The sequence below is a fragment of the Rhea pennata genome, chromosome 14 (genome assembly GCF_028389875.1).
Source record: "Rhea pennata isolate bPtePen1 chromosome 14, bPtePen1.pri, whole genome shotgun sequence".
Lineage (NCBI taxonomy): Eukaryota > Metazoa > Chordata > Aves > Rheiformes > Rheidae > Rhea > Rhea pennata.
In genome coordinates this window covers 12,636,864-12,659,653 of record NC_084676.1, presented here as the reverse complement: position 1 = coordinate 12,659,653, position 22,790 = coordinate 12,636,864, and the positions used below count along the sequence as shown (strand labels likewise).

At 37.6% G+C, this 22,790-nt stretch overlaps 1 protein-coding gene across 8 annotated transcripts in view; it reads left to right on the top strand.

Annotated features, from left to right (window-relative positions):
* Positions 1–22,790, top strand: part of EBF1 (EBF transcription factor 1) — a 269,357-nt gene that overhangs the window by 230,750 nt on the left and 15,817 nt on the right. For all 8 annotated transcript variants that reach the window (XM_062587651.1, XM_062587650.1, XM_062587649.1 and 5 more), the window contains exon 11: positions 4,058–4,146. In XM_062587651.1, the coding sequence (XP_062443635.1) occupies positions 4,058–4,146 (89 nt within the window). The remainder of the gene's footprint in view (positions 1–4,057; positions 4,147–22,790) is intronic.

The following is a 22,790-nucleotide window of genomic DNA, read 5'->3' as shown; positions in this document are numbered from 1 at the left end:
ATAAATATTGTGCCTTAACTCATACACTAGGATAGATAGACAGATTTTGTACACCTGGGTGTAATTTTAGTTAATTCACACAAGAGACAGGCTGAAAGTTTATTGTTTGGAAGGAGAAAAATGGCTTAAATCTTGTATTTGCAAAAATGATTATATTAGCTTAAATGAAAATGCTACTCTATTAATGGCTTCAGTAAGCTTTGCATTTGGAAAAGTAATTTAATAAAAGTTACCTGAAGTTTACTGCAACTTAAAATATGTAAGTGAGCGAAAAGTACTTACTTTGATTTATATGTCTTTTGGAGGTGTAATTATTGGCTTTTTACTCACCTATGTAAAACAATGTACTTCTGTAAATGGATTTCTGGCCACTTTACTTCTTTTTTTTCACATAAAAAGTAAGCACTGTCAATCAAAGAATTTTAAGGTTTATTTCCTCTTTAGAAATGATTGATAGCCTTTTAGATTTACAAGTTGACAAGTTAAAGGGTTCTATTGGTATAATTATGTACTAAATTCACAGTCTTTCAATTTAAATGTCCTTTTAAAACCACAAGATTATCATACCTGTATTTTGAAAAGTGGGCCAGTCAGTTTGGGTTGGTATACAAATTGCTTCCATTAGCCTTGGGACCTATTTGAATTTAATACAGTTTTTTAAAGTTAGCAGTACTTTCAATAGTACTTTTAAAATTTAGGGTAATGGGAATGCATTTTAAGTACAGTATGTGTTAGCTTGTTTTTAATGTATGGATGTCAGCACACGAATGGAGAGTTTGCATTCCTTATTGATTTTTTTTCCAATCATAGAAAAAAAATTATTTAAATTAGAGCACTAGGAAGTGAGTTACCAGGAATGGACTTCAGTAGATACCAGCCTTGCACAGCCTGGTGGCAGAGGCAAACCCCTCCATGAATCTGAACCTTTTTTTTTTTTTTTTTGGCCCACAGTGGACACATGGGAACTGGTTTGACCTTGACTCTGAGGTTGGGGCTTTTTCTTTGAGATATGATGAATTACGTTTGACTTGGATTATAAATGCAGTGAGGACTGGAGGGTTGATGTGGTCCAGTCTGCGGTTAAATGTTCAGGCAGCTAAAGTTTTCTTTGTTCATTTTATCTAAGATTGCAAAGTTTGTATGTTTACAGACTAATGAGTGATATTTGGAAACTACTGTTTTGGACCCAATCCTGCAAACTGCTGTGTGCAGCCTTTTCCCTCCACTAAAGTAAAGCTGAAGCTATCTGAAGCAGAAAGTTTTCAGTATCTCTCAGAGGATGCTTGATGTCTTGCGAGATTCGACCATAAAATTAACATTTTTTTGGTCATTTAGTTCAGAAAATACTCACAGGAAATACTCTGTGGATTTCAAATGTGTTGGATGTGTGGGAAGATATGAGAAAATGACTGCTGTCTCTGGGGGGATTTCAAAACTGGCCTTCATTTATAATATTGCAGAATTTAGTAACTACTTTCCCAAAGGATGTGAGGGGAAAATGGCCATAAACTAGCCTGAATTAGAGAAGAAACACATTTGACAGAACCACGCTAAAATCTTTTAACATATTTGCAAAAGAAATGTAAATTAGAACAGTACAGTTTTTTGTTTTCTCGGAGTACAGCTATTTTTGATTGTAAGTATATATAACATTAAATTAATTTATTGCAAAATTTGAAATAAATCTGAACTAGATGGATCCACAGTAGGAGGACAGGTAAGGAATCTGAAAGGTAATGAAATTGAGGGTTTATAAAAAAAAGATACTGTGGTATTTTCTATAAAGGTACAGAACAGAATGGACAGTATATGGCCAGAGTGTGGAAGGAAAAACTTGAAAAAGAGGTTCAGCCATCTAAAAAAGCAGAAAGCCTCAAGCAGAGGAATAGTAGTATTCTCATCCCTTTCGTATGATGACCTGAATATAAATAAAATGTCAAATTCAGATATTTCTGATAGAAGGAAATAAATGAAAAATTTGAAGAGACTGGAGGGACCCCAAGATCTTTGGGGAAGTCAAAAACTTCAGGGAATAGTACCTCCTGGCAGATTTCTTGCCTGATGTTATCATAATGCTCTAACAGTCTTTTCAGGATATGCTCAGAAGATTCCTTTTAGAAATTAGGGAAAATATTTTTTCTCAAGATCGTACTGGGCCTGTGTGCAGCTCCAGCAGGGTGAGCTGCAGATTGGTGCTTCACTGCTGCTGGGCAGAGCTGGATTCCCACACACCACCTTTCCTTCTGCCTTGATTTTCGCTAGCATTGCTGGGCCTGTTTATGGCGCCAGGATATATTGAAGGTCCATGCGGATATAAAAATCTGACACTTTGGTTGCAAGAAGCACCATCCATTGTAGAATTGCAGTTTGAAAATAATATTTAAATTCAGTGGTTTCTCTAAAAACAAGGCTGTTTTGTGATAGATTGTTTATGGAACATCGATTAGTTGAAAACAAGCCAGGGACAGGATATTACTTTCATGATAAAAATATGTGGGTTTTGGCTAGCTATCTTTAATGTTAGAAGAAGAATATAAAAAATGTTTTCTCAACTTCCAAGTTTTAAGTATGGCAACTGGTGCTGTGCTTGATCAGACTGGTAGAGCTGTGCACCTTGCTGTGGGATGAGCTACACTGTGCTACATGAGAGTGCTTACACACAGTGAGACTGGAAGATACAGCTTGATGCTAAACCTGTTCACATGAATCAGATGGCATCATTCTAGTCCCCATAATAAAGTTCAGAATAAAACCATCATAAAGTAAGGTGCAAGATATATTCAAAATTTAGCAGGCATACCTTGTGCAAGAAATCAATTTTTGATTAATAAGCTGAGATAAAATACTTTTAAAGGAAGCTTTGAAATGACACAAAAATAAAAAAATTAGATTTCTTCCCACCAAAAAGGCTAAAAATAGAAAGTTCCATGTTGAAAAAAAAATTTTAGTTTGACTCAAAAATATTGCAAATTGATGTGAAAATTTTCATTGTCTCTGTTGGCATGGGAGAATCAAGATCTAAACACTGTTGTTTAGAGATGCTTGAGAACGCTTGACCCTTATTCCAGTTCACCAAGGCACTTAGGAAATTTGAAGCACATTTTGAAGTCTCCCTAACATCCGAGTTTTAAAGTGATCATATGATTGGAAATATAACTAGAAGGTCATTCAATGCAGTCCCCTGTAATTATAGGCAATCTTACAAAAAACAATATGCTCAAATTTGCTTTGCTGAAAGCAGATGGGTTTACGTATGTGCTTACAGATAAGCATGTGCTTAAAGGCTGGGCAGAATCAGAGTTTCGATTAAGTGCAAGCAGACCAGCATTTTCATGAAGATTAAAGTATTCTTCTTTCCTCATTTCTCTCCTCCATTTTCCTTGACAAGGATTGGAGAAAGGCAAAATAAAAACATAGATGAATTATTTTAAAATTTATTAAGTTTTGTGGATTAGTTTGCTTAGTGCTGTTTGAGGCCTGAGCTGGGCTGCCGAAGTCAATGGGAGCTATGTTATTTACTTCATTCGATGAGTAAAGAGTAAAGCTTTTACCAAGACAGATGCGTGTAGTGCACAACAAAATTGTATGTGATCACTGCACATGCAGCATGTTAAATGTATAATAGAATCTGGAACAAGAAAGATTCCCTAATGGTTAGTTCTTTTGTCTTCCAATCGCAAAGGACCTTCCTCATAACATGAAAACAGGAAAAAAACCCCAACATGAAACACAGGGTGCAAAGCATTTATCAAATGAATTTCATCTCGGCTCTCAGAGATAATAATTGCTTCCTATTTGGAAGATGTATACAAAGTCACCAAATCTTTCAGCAACGCTGTCATAGGCACTCAAGTGGGAAGGTTTGTGTTGCTGTTTGAACCAAAGCCTCAGAACTAACCTCAAACAGTGTTTGAACCACGGCTTCACAGTCAGCTTCAGTTAAAGGAGATTTTGCTGTGATCCTTCCCCGGTCTCGCAGTACATTGCCAATTGTTACAGTGCAACTGAGCCTACTTGCTATGTGTTTGTCACATCATGATGTTGTTTGTTGTTTCAGCTCTGAACGAACCCACCATTGACTATGGTTTCCAAAGGTTACAGAAGGTTATCCCCCGGCACCCTGGTGACCCCGAACGCTTGCCAAAGGTCAGCACAAAGTTTATTGTTTTATTAAATATGGCAAAGCTGGCTACTGCATGTTTTTGTCTGAAAGTAAATCCTTTTGAATTTTAACCTGACAACATGAGTCTCGTTGTGAATGCAACAGTCTGAGTTTGGTACCCAACTCCGATCAGCTGAAACCTAGCATTGACCAAGGAAGCCCAACAGATCAACTTTCATTTAGGAGACTGCAGTGACTTCCTGAGTCACAGCTGACTGAACTGCTCTTACCTCTCTTAAAAGCAAACCATTCTCAGTATTCAGAAATACTTCACAAAGAACACATTTTTGGCCAGTGTTTTGGAACCTGAGTAGCGTATCCATAGCAGAATGATGTTACTCTGTTTTGGCATTGCAGTAGCACTTGCCATTATAATTTTGAGAACTTCACCATTGATAAAAGCAGGTCATCCGGGTATTCGATGAATATGTGTTTACTACTGCTGCATCACATGTTGGTTTAAAATAGTAATAATATGCTGCTTTATTTCAGGATCTCTGAAATAATTAGAGCAATGTATAATAAAATGATTTGATGTTCATTCCCATCAAAATTAATGGGAAAATTTTTGTTGACTTCTGTCAAGTGAAAGCTAGGAAGAACCCGAATTGTTCATGTGGTTTCTGGGTACTTTTGTCTGATATTGTGAACATCCTGCTTGGGTCTGCAGTCACATCTGTTCTTGCTGTTTTGCTACACTGTACTTCCACAGGCTTTAGCTCTGGCGAGAATTTGCAGTGAGTTTTGAGACATGCTGGAGAAAGGGGAGGTGAATTTGACAAAGTGTTGCTCATTGCAACAAATCCAGGAACACTGACTGAAACGTGCATGGGCTGGAATCACTCTGTATGACTCGCTGCTACCGTGTGTTGTTTGTGCTCTATTAGCATGCTGTTAGCGACTGAGTTGGGCAGACAAGTAGGCCAGGCAATTGAAGAATGCTATCATCAGCTTATGCAAAGCTACATGCTATTTGCAAGGGTCCTGAGTGCAGGGTGCATTTATCTAATGCAAGTTTTAGTAGCCTGAGCACTGGGCCATGTGAATTTTCAGAGCTGACACATGAAGTGAACTGGGCTTCAGCTGATACCTCAGGCCAGGTCCCTAAAACAGTGCAAATCCAGTATAGCCTTTATGAGTGGGGTAAATCTCATGACCTGTCTTCCATAGTTTCCTGAGCTGTAAGTGTGCATTCACTGGGGATTGTTCTGGACATTGATTAGTTAATGTTTCTGAAATGTTTCAAAGATGAAAAGAGTTCATGGACATCAAAACTTACTTTGTTTTATTTCTTGACAGAAATGAATTTCAGTATGTGATTTTTAACAGGCTTGTTGTACCTGTTATCTTTGCTTAGGAAGGCTTTAGGCTGTGGTTTTGGGGTTGATGATGTGTTGTCCTTCTCTCTTACCTCCAGAGAAACCCTGGAGGGTTACATTTTACTTTGGCTCTGTTCATCCTCTACAAGCTGTCCCTTTCTCTGACTTTTGGACAGATTTTCAGTAGGAGTTTGTAACACAGCTTTCGTAGGTTATCAAATTTCTCTCCAGAGGTGCAAGTCTTTCCAAAGAAAGAGAGTGTCCTTCTGTAGCTTTTATGCCTGTATTGTGCCACTCGAGCTAAGGATGTACACAGAGAGATGTTGTTTCTTAGAAAATAATACAGCAGCGATCTTTATGCACTAGGCATTGCAAGGCCAAATAAGAGCTGCAAAGTTTCCCTGAACATGATGCTGAGGCTGATGAGTAGATGGCTACGTCTTCTGTTTCTGAATGAGGGGCTGCAAATAAAATATCACTGAGCAGTTCCAGGTCAGGTTATGCGGTGGGGATGTAAGCCATCACAGATTTCCATAGGTATCAGGCTCCCTTTCTGACACCCGTGTCACTGAGGGGCTCCCCGGCAGTGGTCATTCGTGCTGGTGTGGGAATGTAGCTGTGTGGCTGAGCAGCTTTTCGCTGCCCTTTTGCCATTCAGACTGAGACTGCTCCCACAGAGAAAACCACATACTCCTGCTCTCTGGTGTCACAGAATGCGAAAACAGGCAGAACAAAGCTCCATCTAATGCCATATCCTGCCATGAACATTAGCAGGTTTTTATGGCTAGGGTATGAGAAAGAGGGTTAGTACAGAGTGATCTGTCTCCTTTTTTATCCTTAATATGTTCGTTTTGAGTGCATTTTCAGGATGCTTTTCCAGGTCTTTAAATAAAGGGCAATTGTTTTTACACTTGCAGGGCTATGATCTTGACCAGTGTAAATCTACTGGCCAAAAAGAAAAAGTTGCTATTTAAAGGATTGTACCAATTAAGAGGAGAAAGAAGTATCTGTGTAAGGCTTGAGGGAAAGAGGATGAGGAGGACCTATTTTGGGTGGCGGTGGTTCTTTATGTGCAAACTTGAAGGTTGGACCTCAAGTTCAGGACTAATTATTATGCCATGCACAGAGGCTGAGTTCAGCAGGCGTTGGCACATGTTGACTTCTGCATTTGAGGCACTGATGGTTCAATTCCCAGCATCGCTTGCTGGCTCCAGAATCATTATCAAGGACGCACAGCGAGTCGCTGTGCTGGGTGAACACTGCACAGCGCTCTTCCCCATGTCATTAAACCAGAAAGGGCTTTGGCAGTATTCCACTATAGACAATTCTCAGTGGCTACTTAAATGAGAGTTGGAAGCCATATGGCTTCCACAGTGGAACCACGGGCAGAGAGGGCAAATGTACGAGAGACAGTGGCACAGAGGGCAGTGCTCAGTGCTTTCAGCATGTTTTCCTCTATTGTCCCCATTGTCCTGCCAATGCATCATCATTTTCTGTTCATTAAAAAGCTTGTACTTATTCATTAAATAAACAAAGCAAAATATATGTCTAAAATACATTTCTAAAATTGTTGCTGGGGTTTGTGGCCATTGTGCCATTGAAACATTACTGATGGATTAGAGATCTTTCCAGAAATAGGAATGGTTATAATGCTTGTGTTTGTCAGGGTATGCAGTCCTTCCCAAGGACCAGCAAGGGGATTCTGCTCTGTGGCTTATCCTTGAAGAGGAGTTGTTGAGGCCATCAGGTGACTGTGAGCACTTGCTTTACCCTCCAGAGCTCTGGAGCTGGAAGTTACCAGCCATATCTGTGTCAATAGGCATTTCAAAAACTGTAGAAGCTATTTCAGAATAAGTTTGATCTCCACTGGTTTAGAACCAGCATTTTCAGAAGTGCTCAGCACCCGTGCTTGGGCTGGATTTTTGAAATGTTCCAGGCATCTGTTAGAAGTATGCGAAGATGAAAGATGAATTTTGAAAATGTTTCTGTCTCTCCCGGCACATTGACAGCAGAATTACAATGAGGAATTTCTTCCTATATGGAGAAGAGTGGGAGCATCTGGGAACTACGGTCTTTGGAAAGCTAGACTGACAGGTGAAAAGTAGAGATGTGTTTAAAGTAGATACTAGATGCTGTTTCTGGAGAAGAAGGAGTGAGAGTTGATGTTGGCAGCTGGGCTACAGAGCCAGCTATAGACTAGATTTCCATTCTGTTCGTGTACCAGAGGAGATCGGGGAAAGCAGCCAGTTTTGAGTTGTCACCAGCAGATGTGCATGTCCACACACACACACACACATATGTGCGCACACACATGCATCAAGAGAGTTCCAGGCAGTACAGGGGTGGTGGGATTAGCACCCAACACTTGGAGTGAGGTCAAGTACCAGGAGTGTGTTGGGCAGTATAGTCTTTCCTTTCTGCTACAGAAAGGAGGCAGATCATAGGAAATAAGAGCTCTCTGGGGAGAAGTGAAAAGAAATACCATGATGCTAATGTTAAGAAATTATAGCAATGTCCTGAAAGCGCAGGCTACAGAAAGCCTGTCCGTGGAGTTGGAAATCGAGCATGCATTTTCCCTCTGTCTCATGCGTTTGCATATATGCACGTACATACGTGCTGTTGGTTTTTGCATAAATAACTGCAGTAGAAATCACTAAAAAGTTCAGATCACAACAACATGTTGAATTTATTGAGGTTCATTTATATAACCATCCTACAATCTTTAAAATAAATCCATGGCAGATACGTTATGATTCTGCAATTTTGTTAAAACTCCACAGCTATAGCTGTTAAACAGCTTCAACTGTGAGCAAGATTTGAAACACATCCACCCTAAATGATTTAATAACAACAATTCCTCTTTATATGCAATTTCCTAGAATTTATTTGCCATTTTCACCACTCTTACAACTCATCACTTGTATTTAAATTAAGAGCATGATTGTTCACTCTGTACTTGATAAGCAAGTCATTGCATCAACCCCCTCTGTGATCTGAGGTCCTCTTCCTCCCAGTCTGCTGCTTAAATGCTTTCTATGGGATACCCCTCAATCCCTCATGAAAGGGATTTTTCCTTCTGGTTTCTCCCCACGTAGATGGAAGTGGAGCCTCTCTCCCTAGCACACAGGAGCCTCCCTGCTGAGGGCACAACACATGTAAGCAAGGCTCTACCTTCCCTTCAGCTCCTTCTCCCAGGTCAGCCATTAGACCTGAAGACATATCCTAACTCCTCATTAGGAGACTAATAGAAGACAGGTGGGTATTAGGAGCCAGTGGCTGGCAAAAGCAGTTGTCTTTTCCCATATGAAATCCTACAGATTTGCCCTTTATCCGTTGTGACATGGGAAATGTTTATATTGCAAATAAAGGTTGTCTCTAAACGTGGGTGGGTTGGCCCAGGCTTGCTAGCTGGGGTTAAAATAGCAATAGAGACAAGGCAGCTCAGGTTTGCAGCTTCAGCCAGACCCTATGGAAATTCTGGAACAGATCTCCATCTGCTAACCCAAGATACTTTGTTTTCATGCTGTTTTAACCTAAGTTAGTCAACTTGAGCTAAGGAAACACATCTTTGTTTTTCCCACCCAGTGGAGCAAGGGACTTGTTAGAAAACTCTTTGTGCTAAATGCAGGCAGAAGAGGGAGGGCAGATGTGAGGAAGAGCTGATGGAGTTCATCTGTACAGCAACGAGGGCATGAGATGTGCTTGGCAGTTTCTACATGTAGAAACTAGCAGTGTAAATTTTGTAGAAACATGAGAGCAGAGTTAAGGTTGATACTAAAGCTTTAACAGTAAGGTTTTCATTTCCTAACAATTTGGAGATTCAGTTTGATTGAGTGGCTTGTTGTTTGTTTTTTGTTTTTTTCTGTTTTGATTTTGGTTTTCAGAAAGGGCTATAGAGAATATTTAGGGAGAGAATGTCGAAGCTACTGAGAAATAGACAACCAAAATGCCCGAGGCTACTCTGAAAATTTCACCCATCCAAGGTGGTGCATGTGAGAGGGACGAGGGAGAGAGGGTCGGTCTGGGAACATGAGAAGAGTCTGAAATAACAGAGAGCTGAGAACCGGAGCCACATTGCCAGCTGAAGGGCAGAGTCATATATAAATGGCTGGCAAGGAGCCTTTGCTTTTCTGAAGGCCAACAACGTACATACACATTTCAGTGAGTTTTCTTTATAAGTGGGTCAGCATTTACTCAGCAAATGATTAGAGCAGATGGCGTAATTTAGAATCTATGACAAAACTTTTAGTAGATCAGGGCTAACATGATGACAAGGAGCTCCGCGCCTTTCGCCGTTCCTGATTTCTGCTTTGCCTTGGGGTGAAAAATCTTGCCTGGGGTTGGATTTTCTAAACGGCGCATTCCATCTGAGCAGCCTGAACCACTTGTTTGAGCATGCTGTAAGAGGGATCCCTGGGTTCCCATATTCCTATATCCTTCATTATTATAAGTTTTTAAAAACAACAATGAACTGATGGTGGCACGAAGACACCAAACAGGTAAACATGGTCCCTTCAAGGAGCAGAGCTTTTGAAGAAATAAACCACAATTTGAAGAAAGTAACAAAGGCTGCATTTGTGTATTTTGCTCCGTGGAGCTGAAAATATCTAGTAAATTGATCCCATGGGAGTAATAAATACACATTACTTTATCTTGTACTTCATGTCCTATACCCCTGAGCCTTGATAGAACAACACCACTTAATAGACTTAAAAAAAGAGTAATTACAGTCATTGGTTGTGTGATATTTCAGCCCTTCCAGCCCTGCCTGACCTTCTAATTTAGCTCACCGTGTCTAACTAATGCATTTATATTCATCTTTTATGAAGCATGTGTAGTACAAAATTGACTTTGCAGCCTTTAGCAAGCTGTCTTACCAAGTTTAGGATCTGGTTAGTACAGCGTACTGTATAGCATACGTACATTTATGTCAGAATCTTGCATGCATATGGTTCTGATCAACTATTACTTTTTATCCTTTTGGAAAAAAATATTTATTCCATTTCATCCTCCCCTCCCTTTTTAAAGCTTTTATTCATTGCGGCATTATTTACAGCTAAACATGCAGGCAGAAAGATGCAAGCATTTTTAAAATGATTACCACTAATGTTTCTACTTGTCAGAAGTGCTTAAATTTTCCTGCACTTTGTCTAAAAACTTAGCACTTTTACCTTTTAAGAATTACAAATTTATAAGATCTTACCACACTGATTTACAAACACAGCTGACAGTTTATGATGAATGATGTTGCAAAATGCACAATATGTTTCTCTGTCATTTCTATGCATGTGTGTATTAAGAAGGAGATTAAGAAGAGAGAGAACCCCCTTCTGAAAGAAACCCTTGAGTTAGAGAGCGCACACACGAGTCTCTCTCCTGTGTTTCCTCATAACTTCCTGCTCACTTCGCTCAGCCAGTGGAGCACAATTGTTCTCTGTGCATTTTCTCCCACCATATGGTATCCTCATTACCATACACTAAGGGTCCATATGGGGAACTTGTGAAGTGAACTGTATTCATTTTAACTGCCAGATGAGCAGCCTTTTGCTTTGCTAGCTTAGCTTAAGTCATCTGCTGTCTTTATGTTGTTATGGCAACACAGCACCAATAAAAAATTCTAATCTACTGTAAGTGTCTTGGATCACAGTGTTTTAAATGCTTGCCGTAACTGTCCTCTAAGTGAAGATGCTTGTTCTTTCAGTGTGACAAAGGGTTATTGTCAACTCCAGCAGGTGGCAGTAAAGAAATTTTCTTTTTTTTTTCTTTTTTTTTTTTTGTTTAGCCCTTTTTTCTTTTATTTTCCTTTTTTCCCCTTCTCTCTATTCCCTCAGGCTGAAAAGTCGTAGGATTGCACAACAGAGCAGGTATGGGCATTGGTGGGTTAATCCTTTATATTTTCTAGGATTTCTGATGCTGAGGTCAGAATTGCAGGTGATGTTCCGATGCTGCAATTCAGGCACTAAGGAGAGTAAAGTATAAAACTGTGGTGGCACCTAATACATTTTGCTAACAGAGAGATCTAGCCTCAACTATCACTTCACTTGGCTTCTGAAGCCTCCATAACCGTGAAGCTGCTTGGGTTTCAGAGTTGTTTTTTAGCTGCATTTCCAAACTCCTTACTCAAACATGAAGCTAATTAAGAATACCTTATAGTGATGGAAGTAGGCAGCAACATCCTTAAATATAAATCATTTTCACCTCCGCAGGCCACATGATATGTTGCATCTCTGTCTCTCTGTCTGTATTGAAAGCGAATGTTTGTAGTCTCAGTTCATCAGTTCACATTAGCCTCATGCTGAATATTTAAACACAGAACAATTTGAACACACCATGAAGAGAGACAGTGACTGCACTTTCACTTGGAACAGCAAGAGCTCATCTAATAATAATTTAGTAAATCAGCCATTTAGTGGCTCAGTTGTACACTGCATTGTGCCAAATAATATTCAGTTCAACTCTACGCTGGTAAAATTGAAATTCAGACTCCAGTTATGTGTCACTTTTTTGCTCACTGGAGAGATGAAATGGAAAATCACCCTCCCAAAAGGCTCTTTGAATGTAGTGATTTATCATAAATATAGAAGAGTGACAATATAAACAGGAATTGATTGTATATGGCACAGTGTATTCTAATTAGGATTTTATTGTTTTAGTTCCTTCTGCACTGATTATTTGGTAATTCAGGGTTTACATTTACATCTTCAGCTCATTATGTATATGGGCAAGGCTATGGATATGGATGTGCAGAGGTGCTGCACAGGCCTAGCAGTGTCTGTAAGGCTCAGCCCCCACGGGCAGTACGGTGAGACCCTTATTGCCATAGTGGGAGCCCTGGCTCACAGGAAACACCATGCCCTTAGGAGCAACGGGGAAATGCAGCTGCTGCATTTCCTTCTCATGAGGTGTGATGCATGTTACTCCAGACCATGAAAGCAATATAAGATTAATTTCGTTTCCCTGGTGAAGGCTATCAAGACCTGTACAGAACAATAATATCTTTTATTAGACTAACCATACGGAAAACCAGACTAGCTTTTGGGTACCCAAGCAAGCTTTGCTTCCTGTGAGTGAAAGTACCTTTTTTCAGCTGTATCAATTGATCTAGTAAAAGATACTGCTTCTCCCTACAAAACTTGCCTTGGTTATAACCATAGACCATTTTGGCTTCAGCCAAACAGCTACAGTTTAAGGCTGGCTTTGATGGAAAAGAGGGAGAGAGAATATTTTTCTAGAAAATGGGATGTGAAGCTTAATTTGGTCCCATTAAAGTGGCACTTTGAGATCTCTGAATGCAGGGCATTGCAGAGGTATGAAGCAATGCCTATAATCTCACCTACAGTTTCCATTTCTAAGCTAGTTTTAGGTGTTATGCAGTGGTTTACGTGGTGATGTAAAATAGGATTGGTGTGTATTTCTCACAACAGACTCCGATTGAGCAGCGGAGGAAGCGTCCTTCTCACCATCACGATGCCATTTAGCAGAGTGCTGGAAGCAGTAGGATGCTGTTGTCGTAATTCTCCTAAGAAATACAGAGCTTCACAATCCATACTTAACTGCTGACACTTGAAAACTCAAACATTTTGGTAAAATGAATCAAGCAGTAATGTTTCTTTTATGAGATCTCCTCACGGGAGGGGAAGGTTTGGCACCATTTGGAGATCAGGCTCAGTGATCCATCATAGCAAAGTCAGCTGTCCTGGCGCGTCTCATAGGTCACACGATCGAACCGGTGGCTCTTACAACTATATTATTGCTTATGGAACAGTAATTGAGGCACCATGGTTAAAAATTACCTGGTCTAATAGGCAGTGAACAATTTGCACTCAATACAATTATAAGGCAAATCATTCATTTCATAACACTTGGACTAATTTATTTGTTGACCTTTTAATATCCATAGCTCTTCAGTAGTATTAACTGCAACTCAGACAAAATCTCTTGTTCATTTTACTTTCATTGATTTTTTTTCCATTGAGGCAATAACAGTTGTTTGAGTACAACCTTTTCTTTCTGTTGTAAAAGTCAATCATGTAACTTATGTTGATATAACTCAACTGGACTGAAATGTCCTCTAAGTACAATAGCCTACAATTTCATGCTACTTGTATAAACACAGATAGGCATTTTAGATTTGTTTTAAACAGTATTTTGGAATATATTTGTGACTGTAGATGATAAATGATATGCCTGCTGAGAGGAAAATGGGAACAAAACATAGAAGCATTTTATAAAGGAGTGCCACATATATGTAACGTCTGTTTTTGTTCATTTATAGAAGATCTAAGGTAAATTATGGAAGTTTTATCTCTTGATTATATTCTTTAAGATGAGCTAAACATCTTTTTCTTAATAATTCTATATTGATCATTTCATCCAGGTTTATCATCCTGACTCCTAAAATTTCATGGAATAGAGATGCTTACATTTTTTCTAAATGTAACCTTTTGACAAATGGAAAGTGTATCTATTTTGTTTTTACAAATAGGAAGAAAAATCTTAGTCATATTTTGATAAACTGAATTTTCATTCAGGTTTGCCATTTTAAAATAGCTTAAAATCTAACTGTTTTTCATGGTCAAAAAAGCTGCTGAAATTTTGATGTATTTTGAAGGATCAGTGGAGAGTTTTGAAAGTCTTCCGTAGAATATGTTGTTATAGTGACAAGGATAATCCTTTCACTCATCACTGAAAAAGGAGCCTCAGGTTGCATAAAATGGGGTATCTGATTTTCTATCGTGGAGCTGTACAGAGAAAGATATTGTTATCTCTATGAAAAGTTGGACAAATTTGGCTTCTTAAATACATGTTTTTTCAACATTTATACTTGCTTTGAATAATTTCATTTGAATTTTTATTAAAAATAATAATATCAGGAACAAAGTATTTTTTGTTTCTGGAAAGAAAAGTTGATTTTTTTTTTTTTTTAATATGCTGGGAGGCACTTCATTGAAGTAGTCTTTCCGAGCTAATGCCTCTTTGTGCAATAAAATACTATAAGTCCTTTGAACACATAGTTATAAAATATAATTGTTACACATTTGGCATTTTATGCTTCCCTAGAAATTACCACTTGGTATCTACACCTAATCTATGCTCTGTCTTTTCATTTCAATTGGGTCTGAAGTGGTCCTTCGTTGTAATGAGAATGCCCCTTTCAAGAGACTTCTTTTAATTATACCGATGATAAAATGTAAGTGAAAGTAGTCATTTGTAGGGGTTATGACTGAGCAGTGTTTTAACTGTAATACTAAAACCTATCTACGTTATTCCAGTCTCTATTTCAACATTTTTATGCACTCACTCTCCACAGAACATAGTGGAATATCATTGTAGGTCAGAATTTCAATGTCTTATTTTTCAGTTTTCCTCCTGCTATTAAAAGTAACCTGAACTCTCAATTTCTAGCTACTGACACTTCCTACCTGAAGTGTACAATATAGAAAATCTTCATTATTTGACAGAGAGTGACAGTTTCACAGATCTTAATGATATGCTCTCATTTTTGTTGCTTTTTTTGTCTTCATTAGAGCAAAATACAGGGGGAGGGATTCTTCAATAAATTGCATATACATGAAAATAGCATGTTTTACAGAAAATAGCTAGATTGCTATACTTTCATATAAAATAAAAGGTATTTATTTGGGTAAATGCGTTAATATAAAACAACTCTGAAAATGAAACAGACAAAACACAAATATATAATTTACACTTTAATTGCTAGATAGCCCTGCTGATTTAATTCAGATGACAGTCTTGCCTTGCAATACCAAATATAATTATATATCTTTATAGATTTAAATGCAATCAAGTGAATTATGGCACCCCAAATATTCCAGATTTGACCTAATGGGTGAACAATTTAAAAGGCATACAGCTTGGCCTGTGTTTGGAAATTCTTTGTGCATACAAATGATAGAAGATAGATACCAGCCTGACCATTTGCCAGGTAAAATGTTTTTCACTCCCACAAATACATTAATTGGATATCTGCATTGTACCACACACAAAATCACAAGCCACTTTTAATCTTTAGACCTTGGTACCAGGCAATTTTTCCTATGGGCATGAGATACAATCTGCGGAATAAAACTTCCAGAACAGCCAGTGCAATATTTTTGAACAAAGGACTCAGAATTTAGTGTCTCTGTTCATTTTACAAAATTCTTTTTAAGTTTACTTAAGCCAGACCCTTCAGATAATTCAAAACATCCTTCTTCTTCTGTGAGAGGACTTTGACAACTTTCCAAAAATATATGAGTATAGAATGGTCAGGAGAAAACTGTGAGTAATAACTCTCTTTTTCTAACTCTCATCTGCAGCTGTTTCCAAGAATAGGAATGTTAATACGACTGAGAGCAGAGGAAGAGCTATCGGGAAATCTTATATATGCAAAAACAAAAAAAACAACTTAAAAGCTCATTAAACTCAGTAATGAACATCTGCTGCCACAAAGTAGTGTGGGTGCTGGTACAAATAGTTTGGGGTAAATTTTCAAACACGAGTGCTGAAGGTGCTCTCTGAGATTGCTTTGTGCTCTCTGTTAATATGTTTTGCCCAGGGACTGCAGGTGGATGTGGCATATAAGGACAATTTGGTGTGTGAAATGTACTTCTGACCTTTAAAGTCAGACAGAAGAAAAGAATATAAAGTTATCTGTTGTTTATGCATATATCCAGGAGTAAATGAGGAATACTCTTGTTGTAGCCTATATAGATGGGAATACTATCAGTCACTGTAAACTAGTGGGATGGAGGATTTCTGTAAAAGAAAGCCTAGGAGTTATTTTAGTCATACCTTTATAGGACTTATCTGTTCATGATTTAATTTATTGGATTTATTTTGTGTTCTGATGATTCACTAGATCTGGCAAACTGATCATAGTATGAAGTACAGGATTGTATACCTGTGGTGAAGTATGTACTGAAGAACTCATGTTTACATTACTGAGATACGTGCTACAGCCTTCTGTATGGCGTGAGAATGTGTTCATTTCATGGTCTTGGTAGGTTTTAAATTGAGGAGATTTACCCTTAGATCTTCATAGTATGAGCTTGCCAGATGATCCGCGGGAAATGCTGTAGAATTGGCCAGAGAATTACCCTACCCTCAATTTCTTAATGAGAGTGTTGATCACTCCCAAATATGATTGACATCTAGCGGATACCAGTTGATGTGTTGGAGGGTGTGGACAGATGTGAGAGTATAGTACAGTAATAGCTACCAGCCCTGCAATGGGGGTGTGGATGAAAGATTGGCCTCATGAGATAAAATTCAACAACTCTGAAGAGTTCCTGGAGGTAGCCATAACTCATCCTTCCTGCTAAACCTGAGATTCTGGGGCAAGATGCATAGTAAATATATTTAGGAGAATCAAACCTCTGCAGCTGTATGAGGGAAGTAGATGAGTCACATAATCACTGTTGGCTGAAGTCCCCGAAAGAGGTGATACAAGCATTGGCAGAATGATTTTAGTTCTGCATATCTGCTTTCACGTATCCACTCCTCTCCTTTTGAATTAGTGACCTACCATCAGCAGAGATCTCCAGAGCTCTTAGCAACGGAACCATTCAAATTACTTGCCAGGTGCTTCAGTTGATGATAATATGGTGGGAGCACCCAGGCTCTCAAATGTCAATTTATTTAAAGGATTATTCCAGTGCAACTTTATTAATGGCAGTTTATTCCATATTACTGTGTATCTAGATGAAGTACAAATCTGTGGCAGTTACCAGCTCTATTGCCTTGTTATGTGTCCATCGTTAATGGAAGTGAAGACCAGAAGCACGAGGAGCGTGGATTAAAAAAGCAGACCGATACCTTTTTTTTTGTCTCTTAAGCACACCAAGTTAACAAGAAGGTCATATGGGCAAGATGGGAGAAATGCAAGGACAGACCTTAGGACTATCCTTATTTTATTTCTTTCCCTGTTGACAGTATTTGCAGTGGAGTGTGTTTGAATAGGGTGTGTTTTCTCTATAGCTATGCGTTTATCACCTTTGTGGTTAAGAGGTGTTTTAATCATCGATTCTCAGCCTTTATGGCTAGATGCCTGCTTGCATTTGCACTCCAGTGTTTGTTCTTTTTGCTGCTTCATATAGGCTTTCTATATTTTATTTATAAGGTTGGCTCATTGCGGAGCAGGTGGTAAGGTCATGCATGACTGTTCTTAGTGCTGTAAAGTTAGGCTGTGATTTTCAGTTTGGGTGGAGGCTGATGAGACTACGATGGCTTGGAAAAGCTAAGGTTCTAGCTCCCACTGGAGACTTATTTTCTGGAAATTGCCATTGAAATTCACCAGCAGGAACTCTGTGCAGTTCCATCCTGCAGGCAGCGATGAGCAGAAGCTTTTTTTTTTTTCACCCCACGAGTGAAGTGTGTTGTCTTTTTCTCTTATTTGCCTTCCCATCTCTGTGGTATCTATATAGTGTTTACTTCTTCTATATGATTCAATTATAATATATAGAAACAATTCACTTGTTTGTTTGCTAGAGAAGTTTTCATCTTTGTGTGAGCACAAGTATCTTTTTAGTGAAATGGCGCTGTTATTTTATACTTCCCATTAGGCTGGCATAGTTCCCTCAGTTTCAGAGTAAATGGAGGATCTTTCTATTTCGAATGGCTTTTGTGAGTCTTTTATAAAAATACAATTGCTGAAAATGATGCAATAATGCAGTGTTCACAGTGTAGATTTGGAGACTTGGGAGGTGCTGGACTGGCTAAAACTCTTGTATACCAAGCTAGATAACTGACATTTTTGACCTGGGACATTTTTCTAACTAGCTCTCTACCAACACGTTACTTTTGCCATTACAGTTGAAGCAAATGTTCACAGTTTTATCTTTATCTGATAAAATATAATGCATATTCAAATTCTAAGTTTAAAACTTAGTTCTAACACATAGCCATAATTAGTACAAGTAAACCTTTACCCACTGAAAAATAAGAAAAACTTTGAGCATAAAATATTGCAATTTTGACTTGGAATTTCAGAATGTGACTTTTCCGAAGTGAAGAAGGGAAGTGGAGTTTGGTATTCAGCATTTAGACTTTACAGAAGAGTTTTTTTTTTTTTTTTTTTTTTTCTTGCAAGTAGCCATGAGATTAGAAAGTTAGAAGGCAGAGCGAGGAGGTCAGACATAAAAGTCAAGGAAGTATGAATGACATCATCATCCCTAAGTACCCTCTCAGAAGATGAATGAGTTCTCTCTTGTATTACAATGCTAAAGAGCATTAGAAGGTGATATGATATCTAGACAACACATAAGATAAATGCCTCACACTATGCTAGTACAGCTTCCCCCTTACACCCCCCGTAAGTACATAAATCCTTTGGTGGGCTCAAAAATACAATATGTGGCTGATGAGTGTTATATATTGTGGTCAGCCTCTTCTTGACAAAATTAATTTAGATTTAACAATTATCTTGAACACTGTCTGGTTTAGTTACTAGAGCCTACTGAATAACTAAGTGTAACTCTAGTACCCTTTCGTTGACTAGCCTCACAGTCCTGCTGGGACACAGACTGGATTCTTTTTACTAATCACAGAAAAAAAAAGTAAGCAGATTTCAACAGAAGAGATAACCCATCTATTTTAAAATTAGCACAAAAATGTGTTCATCATGATAAAATTCAGCCTCACTGAACTATATGTGCAAAATCTTACTCATCCCAAATACCAGTGCAACAGTGCATAACAGAAGGGGGTTCAGTTTTTTAATATAGGATTATAAATCTGTTTAATGTAAATTTTGTGATCTTATTGAATTCCTACTAAAGAGTCATGAATGTCACAAACAAAACATGCAAAGCTGCTATAATTTTGGTTCAAGATACATTCAGTCAGAGGTGGATTTAGTTTGAGTTATAGGCTTTGTGCTTCAAAAGCAAAGTCATTCTGGTAAGATTTATATAATCCTTTCTACAATAATTTAAGAATATGCAAAGTCACAGCAGACTAAACTACTCAGCCTCCCCTTTTTGCATATGCAAGTATCTCTTAGTATTTTCAAGAAGAAAACTTGTTGAAAATATTTAATTGCACTATTGTTTCACAAATTTTTTAAAAATTCTCAGAAGAAAATCAACTTCAGTTTTGACTAAAATATATTCTGGATTTGTGGTCTGTAGCTACATAGAGGGCAGAGTTCTAATGCATCACATTTAATCTCTGGCGCAATTTTGGCTTTTTTTTTTTTGTTTTTTTTTGATAAATTATTATTTTTATAGAAAGGAAGTGATGCTCATTTGAAAGAAAATGCAAAATAAGAGGACCCTTACATTGGCTCAAAGTGCTGCGTAGTCCTTTATTCTTAACCAAAAGCTGTCAGACTTTTAGCATTAATAGAAGAGTGGATCTTTCTTGACAAATGCCCCCATAAATTAGATATTAGCTTTAGTCAAACTCTTGTCTCTCTCAGGAAATATTTTCACTTGCATATTCAATTGCAAGGTCCTTACATGATGCTCACTTACTGCTATGAAAATCTAGGCTTCTGAGATAAAGGCAAAGAAGAATTTCTGTGAACAGAGGAGTATCTAGAATAACAGACCCTGAGCTTTTGCAGAGATTTCTTTTTGTAGAATGCCCATTTCACTCACATTTTCATATGTCTGTCTGCTTCTCTGTCCACTTATCTATCTGTTTATCTATCACTATTGCAGTGGTAACATGCAGTATCAATTGGATTTTCAGAGACATAGATCTCTTATATTAGCTGTCTTTTTTTATATAATACCTTTTACAAATTTAATCAATGCATTTTAATATACCATATAGTTTAAGTGCAATATACAATAAATATTCAAGCCTCATCTTAAACATGCTCTAGCCTTTAAATTGTTAAAACTGCAGTGCCCTTTCAATCTACTTACATAATGTCATAAAATATACATTTCAAGGTAAATGAAGTCAGCTACTTCAATTTAGTCCCTCGAACTGGTAGTAAATGAGAGGTTAACACTATGGTGCCAAACCCATTATTGAGTAAATTTAGCACCTTGGACAGCTCTGTAAAATCTTTATTGCTTTCCTGACCTGCTCGTCATGTTCTGTCTATGTGTTCAGTGGCTCTCAGCTCTGATTGAAAGGCAATATATTAGATCCCGAACACAAACATGCTCGGGGGCTGCTTCACTGTGAGCGTAATGACATGGAGGTGAGAACAATTTTCTGGTCACCGCAATCCAAGCACCTTGCAAGGTCTGTTGCTCTAACTTATAGAGGACTTTGGGGGCTCCTTTGTATTTGAAGTCGTAACTGTAGCTTCTGCGGTAATTTTAGCAAAGCTACAAAATGTTTAAAATGCATTCAGGAAACAACAAGTTAATATCTTCAGCATGTCTGTAGTATTCTGTATTTTTAAAGCTGGTTTGTGCCTGTAAGAACTACCGTCAGTTCTGGAATAGAAGATACCACTACCTGACACAGGAGTTTTTGTATAACATCTACTTTGTATGATCTGTAAATGCCATAAACAAGAAAAGCTTCTATTGTGTGAAAATATTGCTTAAGAAAGTATGAAACTCAAATTCACAGACTCTGAGAATGTTGAAAAAAATATAACCACTGACTAGCTAGGAATATTGAATGCCGAATGAAAAGTATGCTTCAATAATGATGACAATTAGTTTTATTTACATGCAATATGATATGGCATCAAATAGCTCCCAATTTTTAAGAAGTGGAATATGTTTGATATTAGGTAGAGCAACTGTAAGATTCCATGTAATTATCTCATTTTTTTTAATGTGGTCTTCAGTCTCTTTTTAGATGCAGCCTGAGCTATTTAGCTCAGCTTTACATAAATAACTCTGATTATTCAGGTATAGCAGAATTGACTTTTTTTTTTTTTTTTTTTTTTCTGAATTTGGCATAATGACAGCTTAGGTTAACAGTATTTCAAAGCAATCTGTGGGCCCTGTATAATTTTCTAATTTTGCATTAGTCAAATATATAGTGCAAATACTTTTTTTCACTGAAGTGAAATAAATCCTAGTTTGCAAAGTCAAACACCTGTGCAATAATTTCAGTTTTTAAATCATGGACTGAAAAAACAAACATTTTTCAATGTCTTCTCTATTCTTCTTTAGTTTGCATTTTTCACAATTTAAGGCAAAAAGGGCTACTCATTGTTTTGATGATTCTATTAAAGCAACAGAGGTTGGTTCTACCTGGATGTAGTCTGTAGTCTGCCTGTCCATGATTATGTTGTTAACTATTGTGGTCAAGCTAAACACAGAAAAAAAAGGGGGGGAGGGGAAGAAAAATAAAAAGGAGAAAGTTGTAGCAACCTAACTCCTCAGAATATGTTTCAAATGTGCTGATTTAAAAAAAAATCCATCAATTATGTAAAGCATCTCACTCATATGTGGAAAATAATTTAAACATGTGTTCTGAAAGAAGGGTGTGTGCATCAGAAGGCAAGCCTAAATGTTTACTGGGAGTACAAAAATCCTCCATCTCATTTTTGAATTTAGGACATTATATATGTCATAAGTAGTTACTGCAGTATGACAACTATTTTATCTTATATTATAGAGAATTTAAAATTGAAAAAAAAATGCTAATATGCATCTAAAAGCTTGTCATTTGAAGAGTTGTTCGAGGATTTTTGAAGAGGTTATGGTGACAGCAAAATGAATGCAATTATATCTCTATTTTCTGATCAGAGTCTACAGTATATGAAAATTGAACATTACTGTTTCTTTTTGGTATAAAATATGGCTATTGTGTAAAATATTTTAAGTTAAAAAGTTTAACTTTGTAGAAAACTGTAAAATTCTCAGAAACGGTACCTGCAGATATGTGCTGTGGTGAATAGCTTCATGTTTGTGTATTAAAGCAATACTTAGGGACTGGGAACGGCAAAAACATATTGTTTTACTTAAAAGACGATCTGTGTTGGTTTTGATCAGGCAGTTGGGGATCTGCTAGATATTTTGAGAGAATATGAAAATAAATTTCCTCTGGGTTAATTTGGCAAGGCATTTTTACATTTTCTTTTGGGATTGTTCCTATAGACTTTTTTGCACTGTAAAATGTAATGACAGAAGAAATGCTATTATTATTTGGATTCCAGTTTAAAATACTGCAAGAAATGTTTAAGTGAAGAGGAGGAGACGTGAATGCTGTACACCACTGAGTAAAAAGAAATTATATGATATGAACAAATAGGAAAATTAACCAAAAAAAGAAGATATAGAAGAAGTGAAGTTATGCACAAAATTGGGAACTAAATCCCAGACTATTTTAAATACTGTTGTCCATTCAGGGAATGTTCCAGGAAGCCTGTATGGTGCTGGGCTATT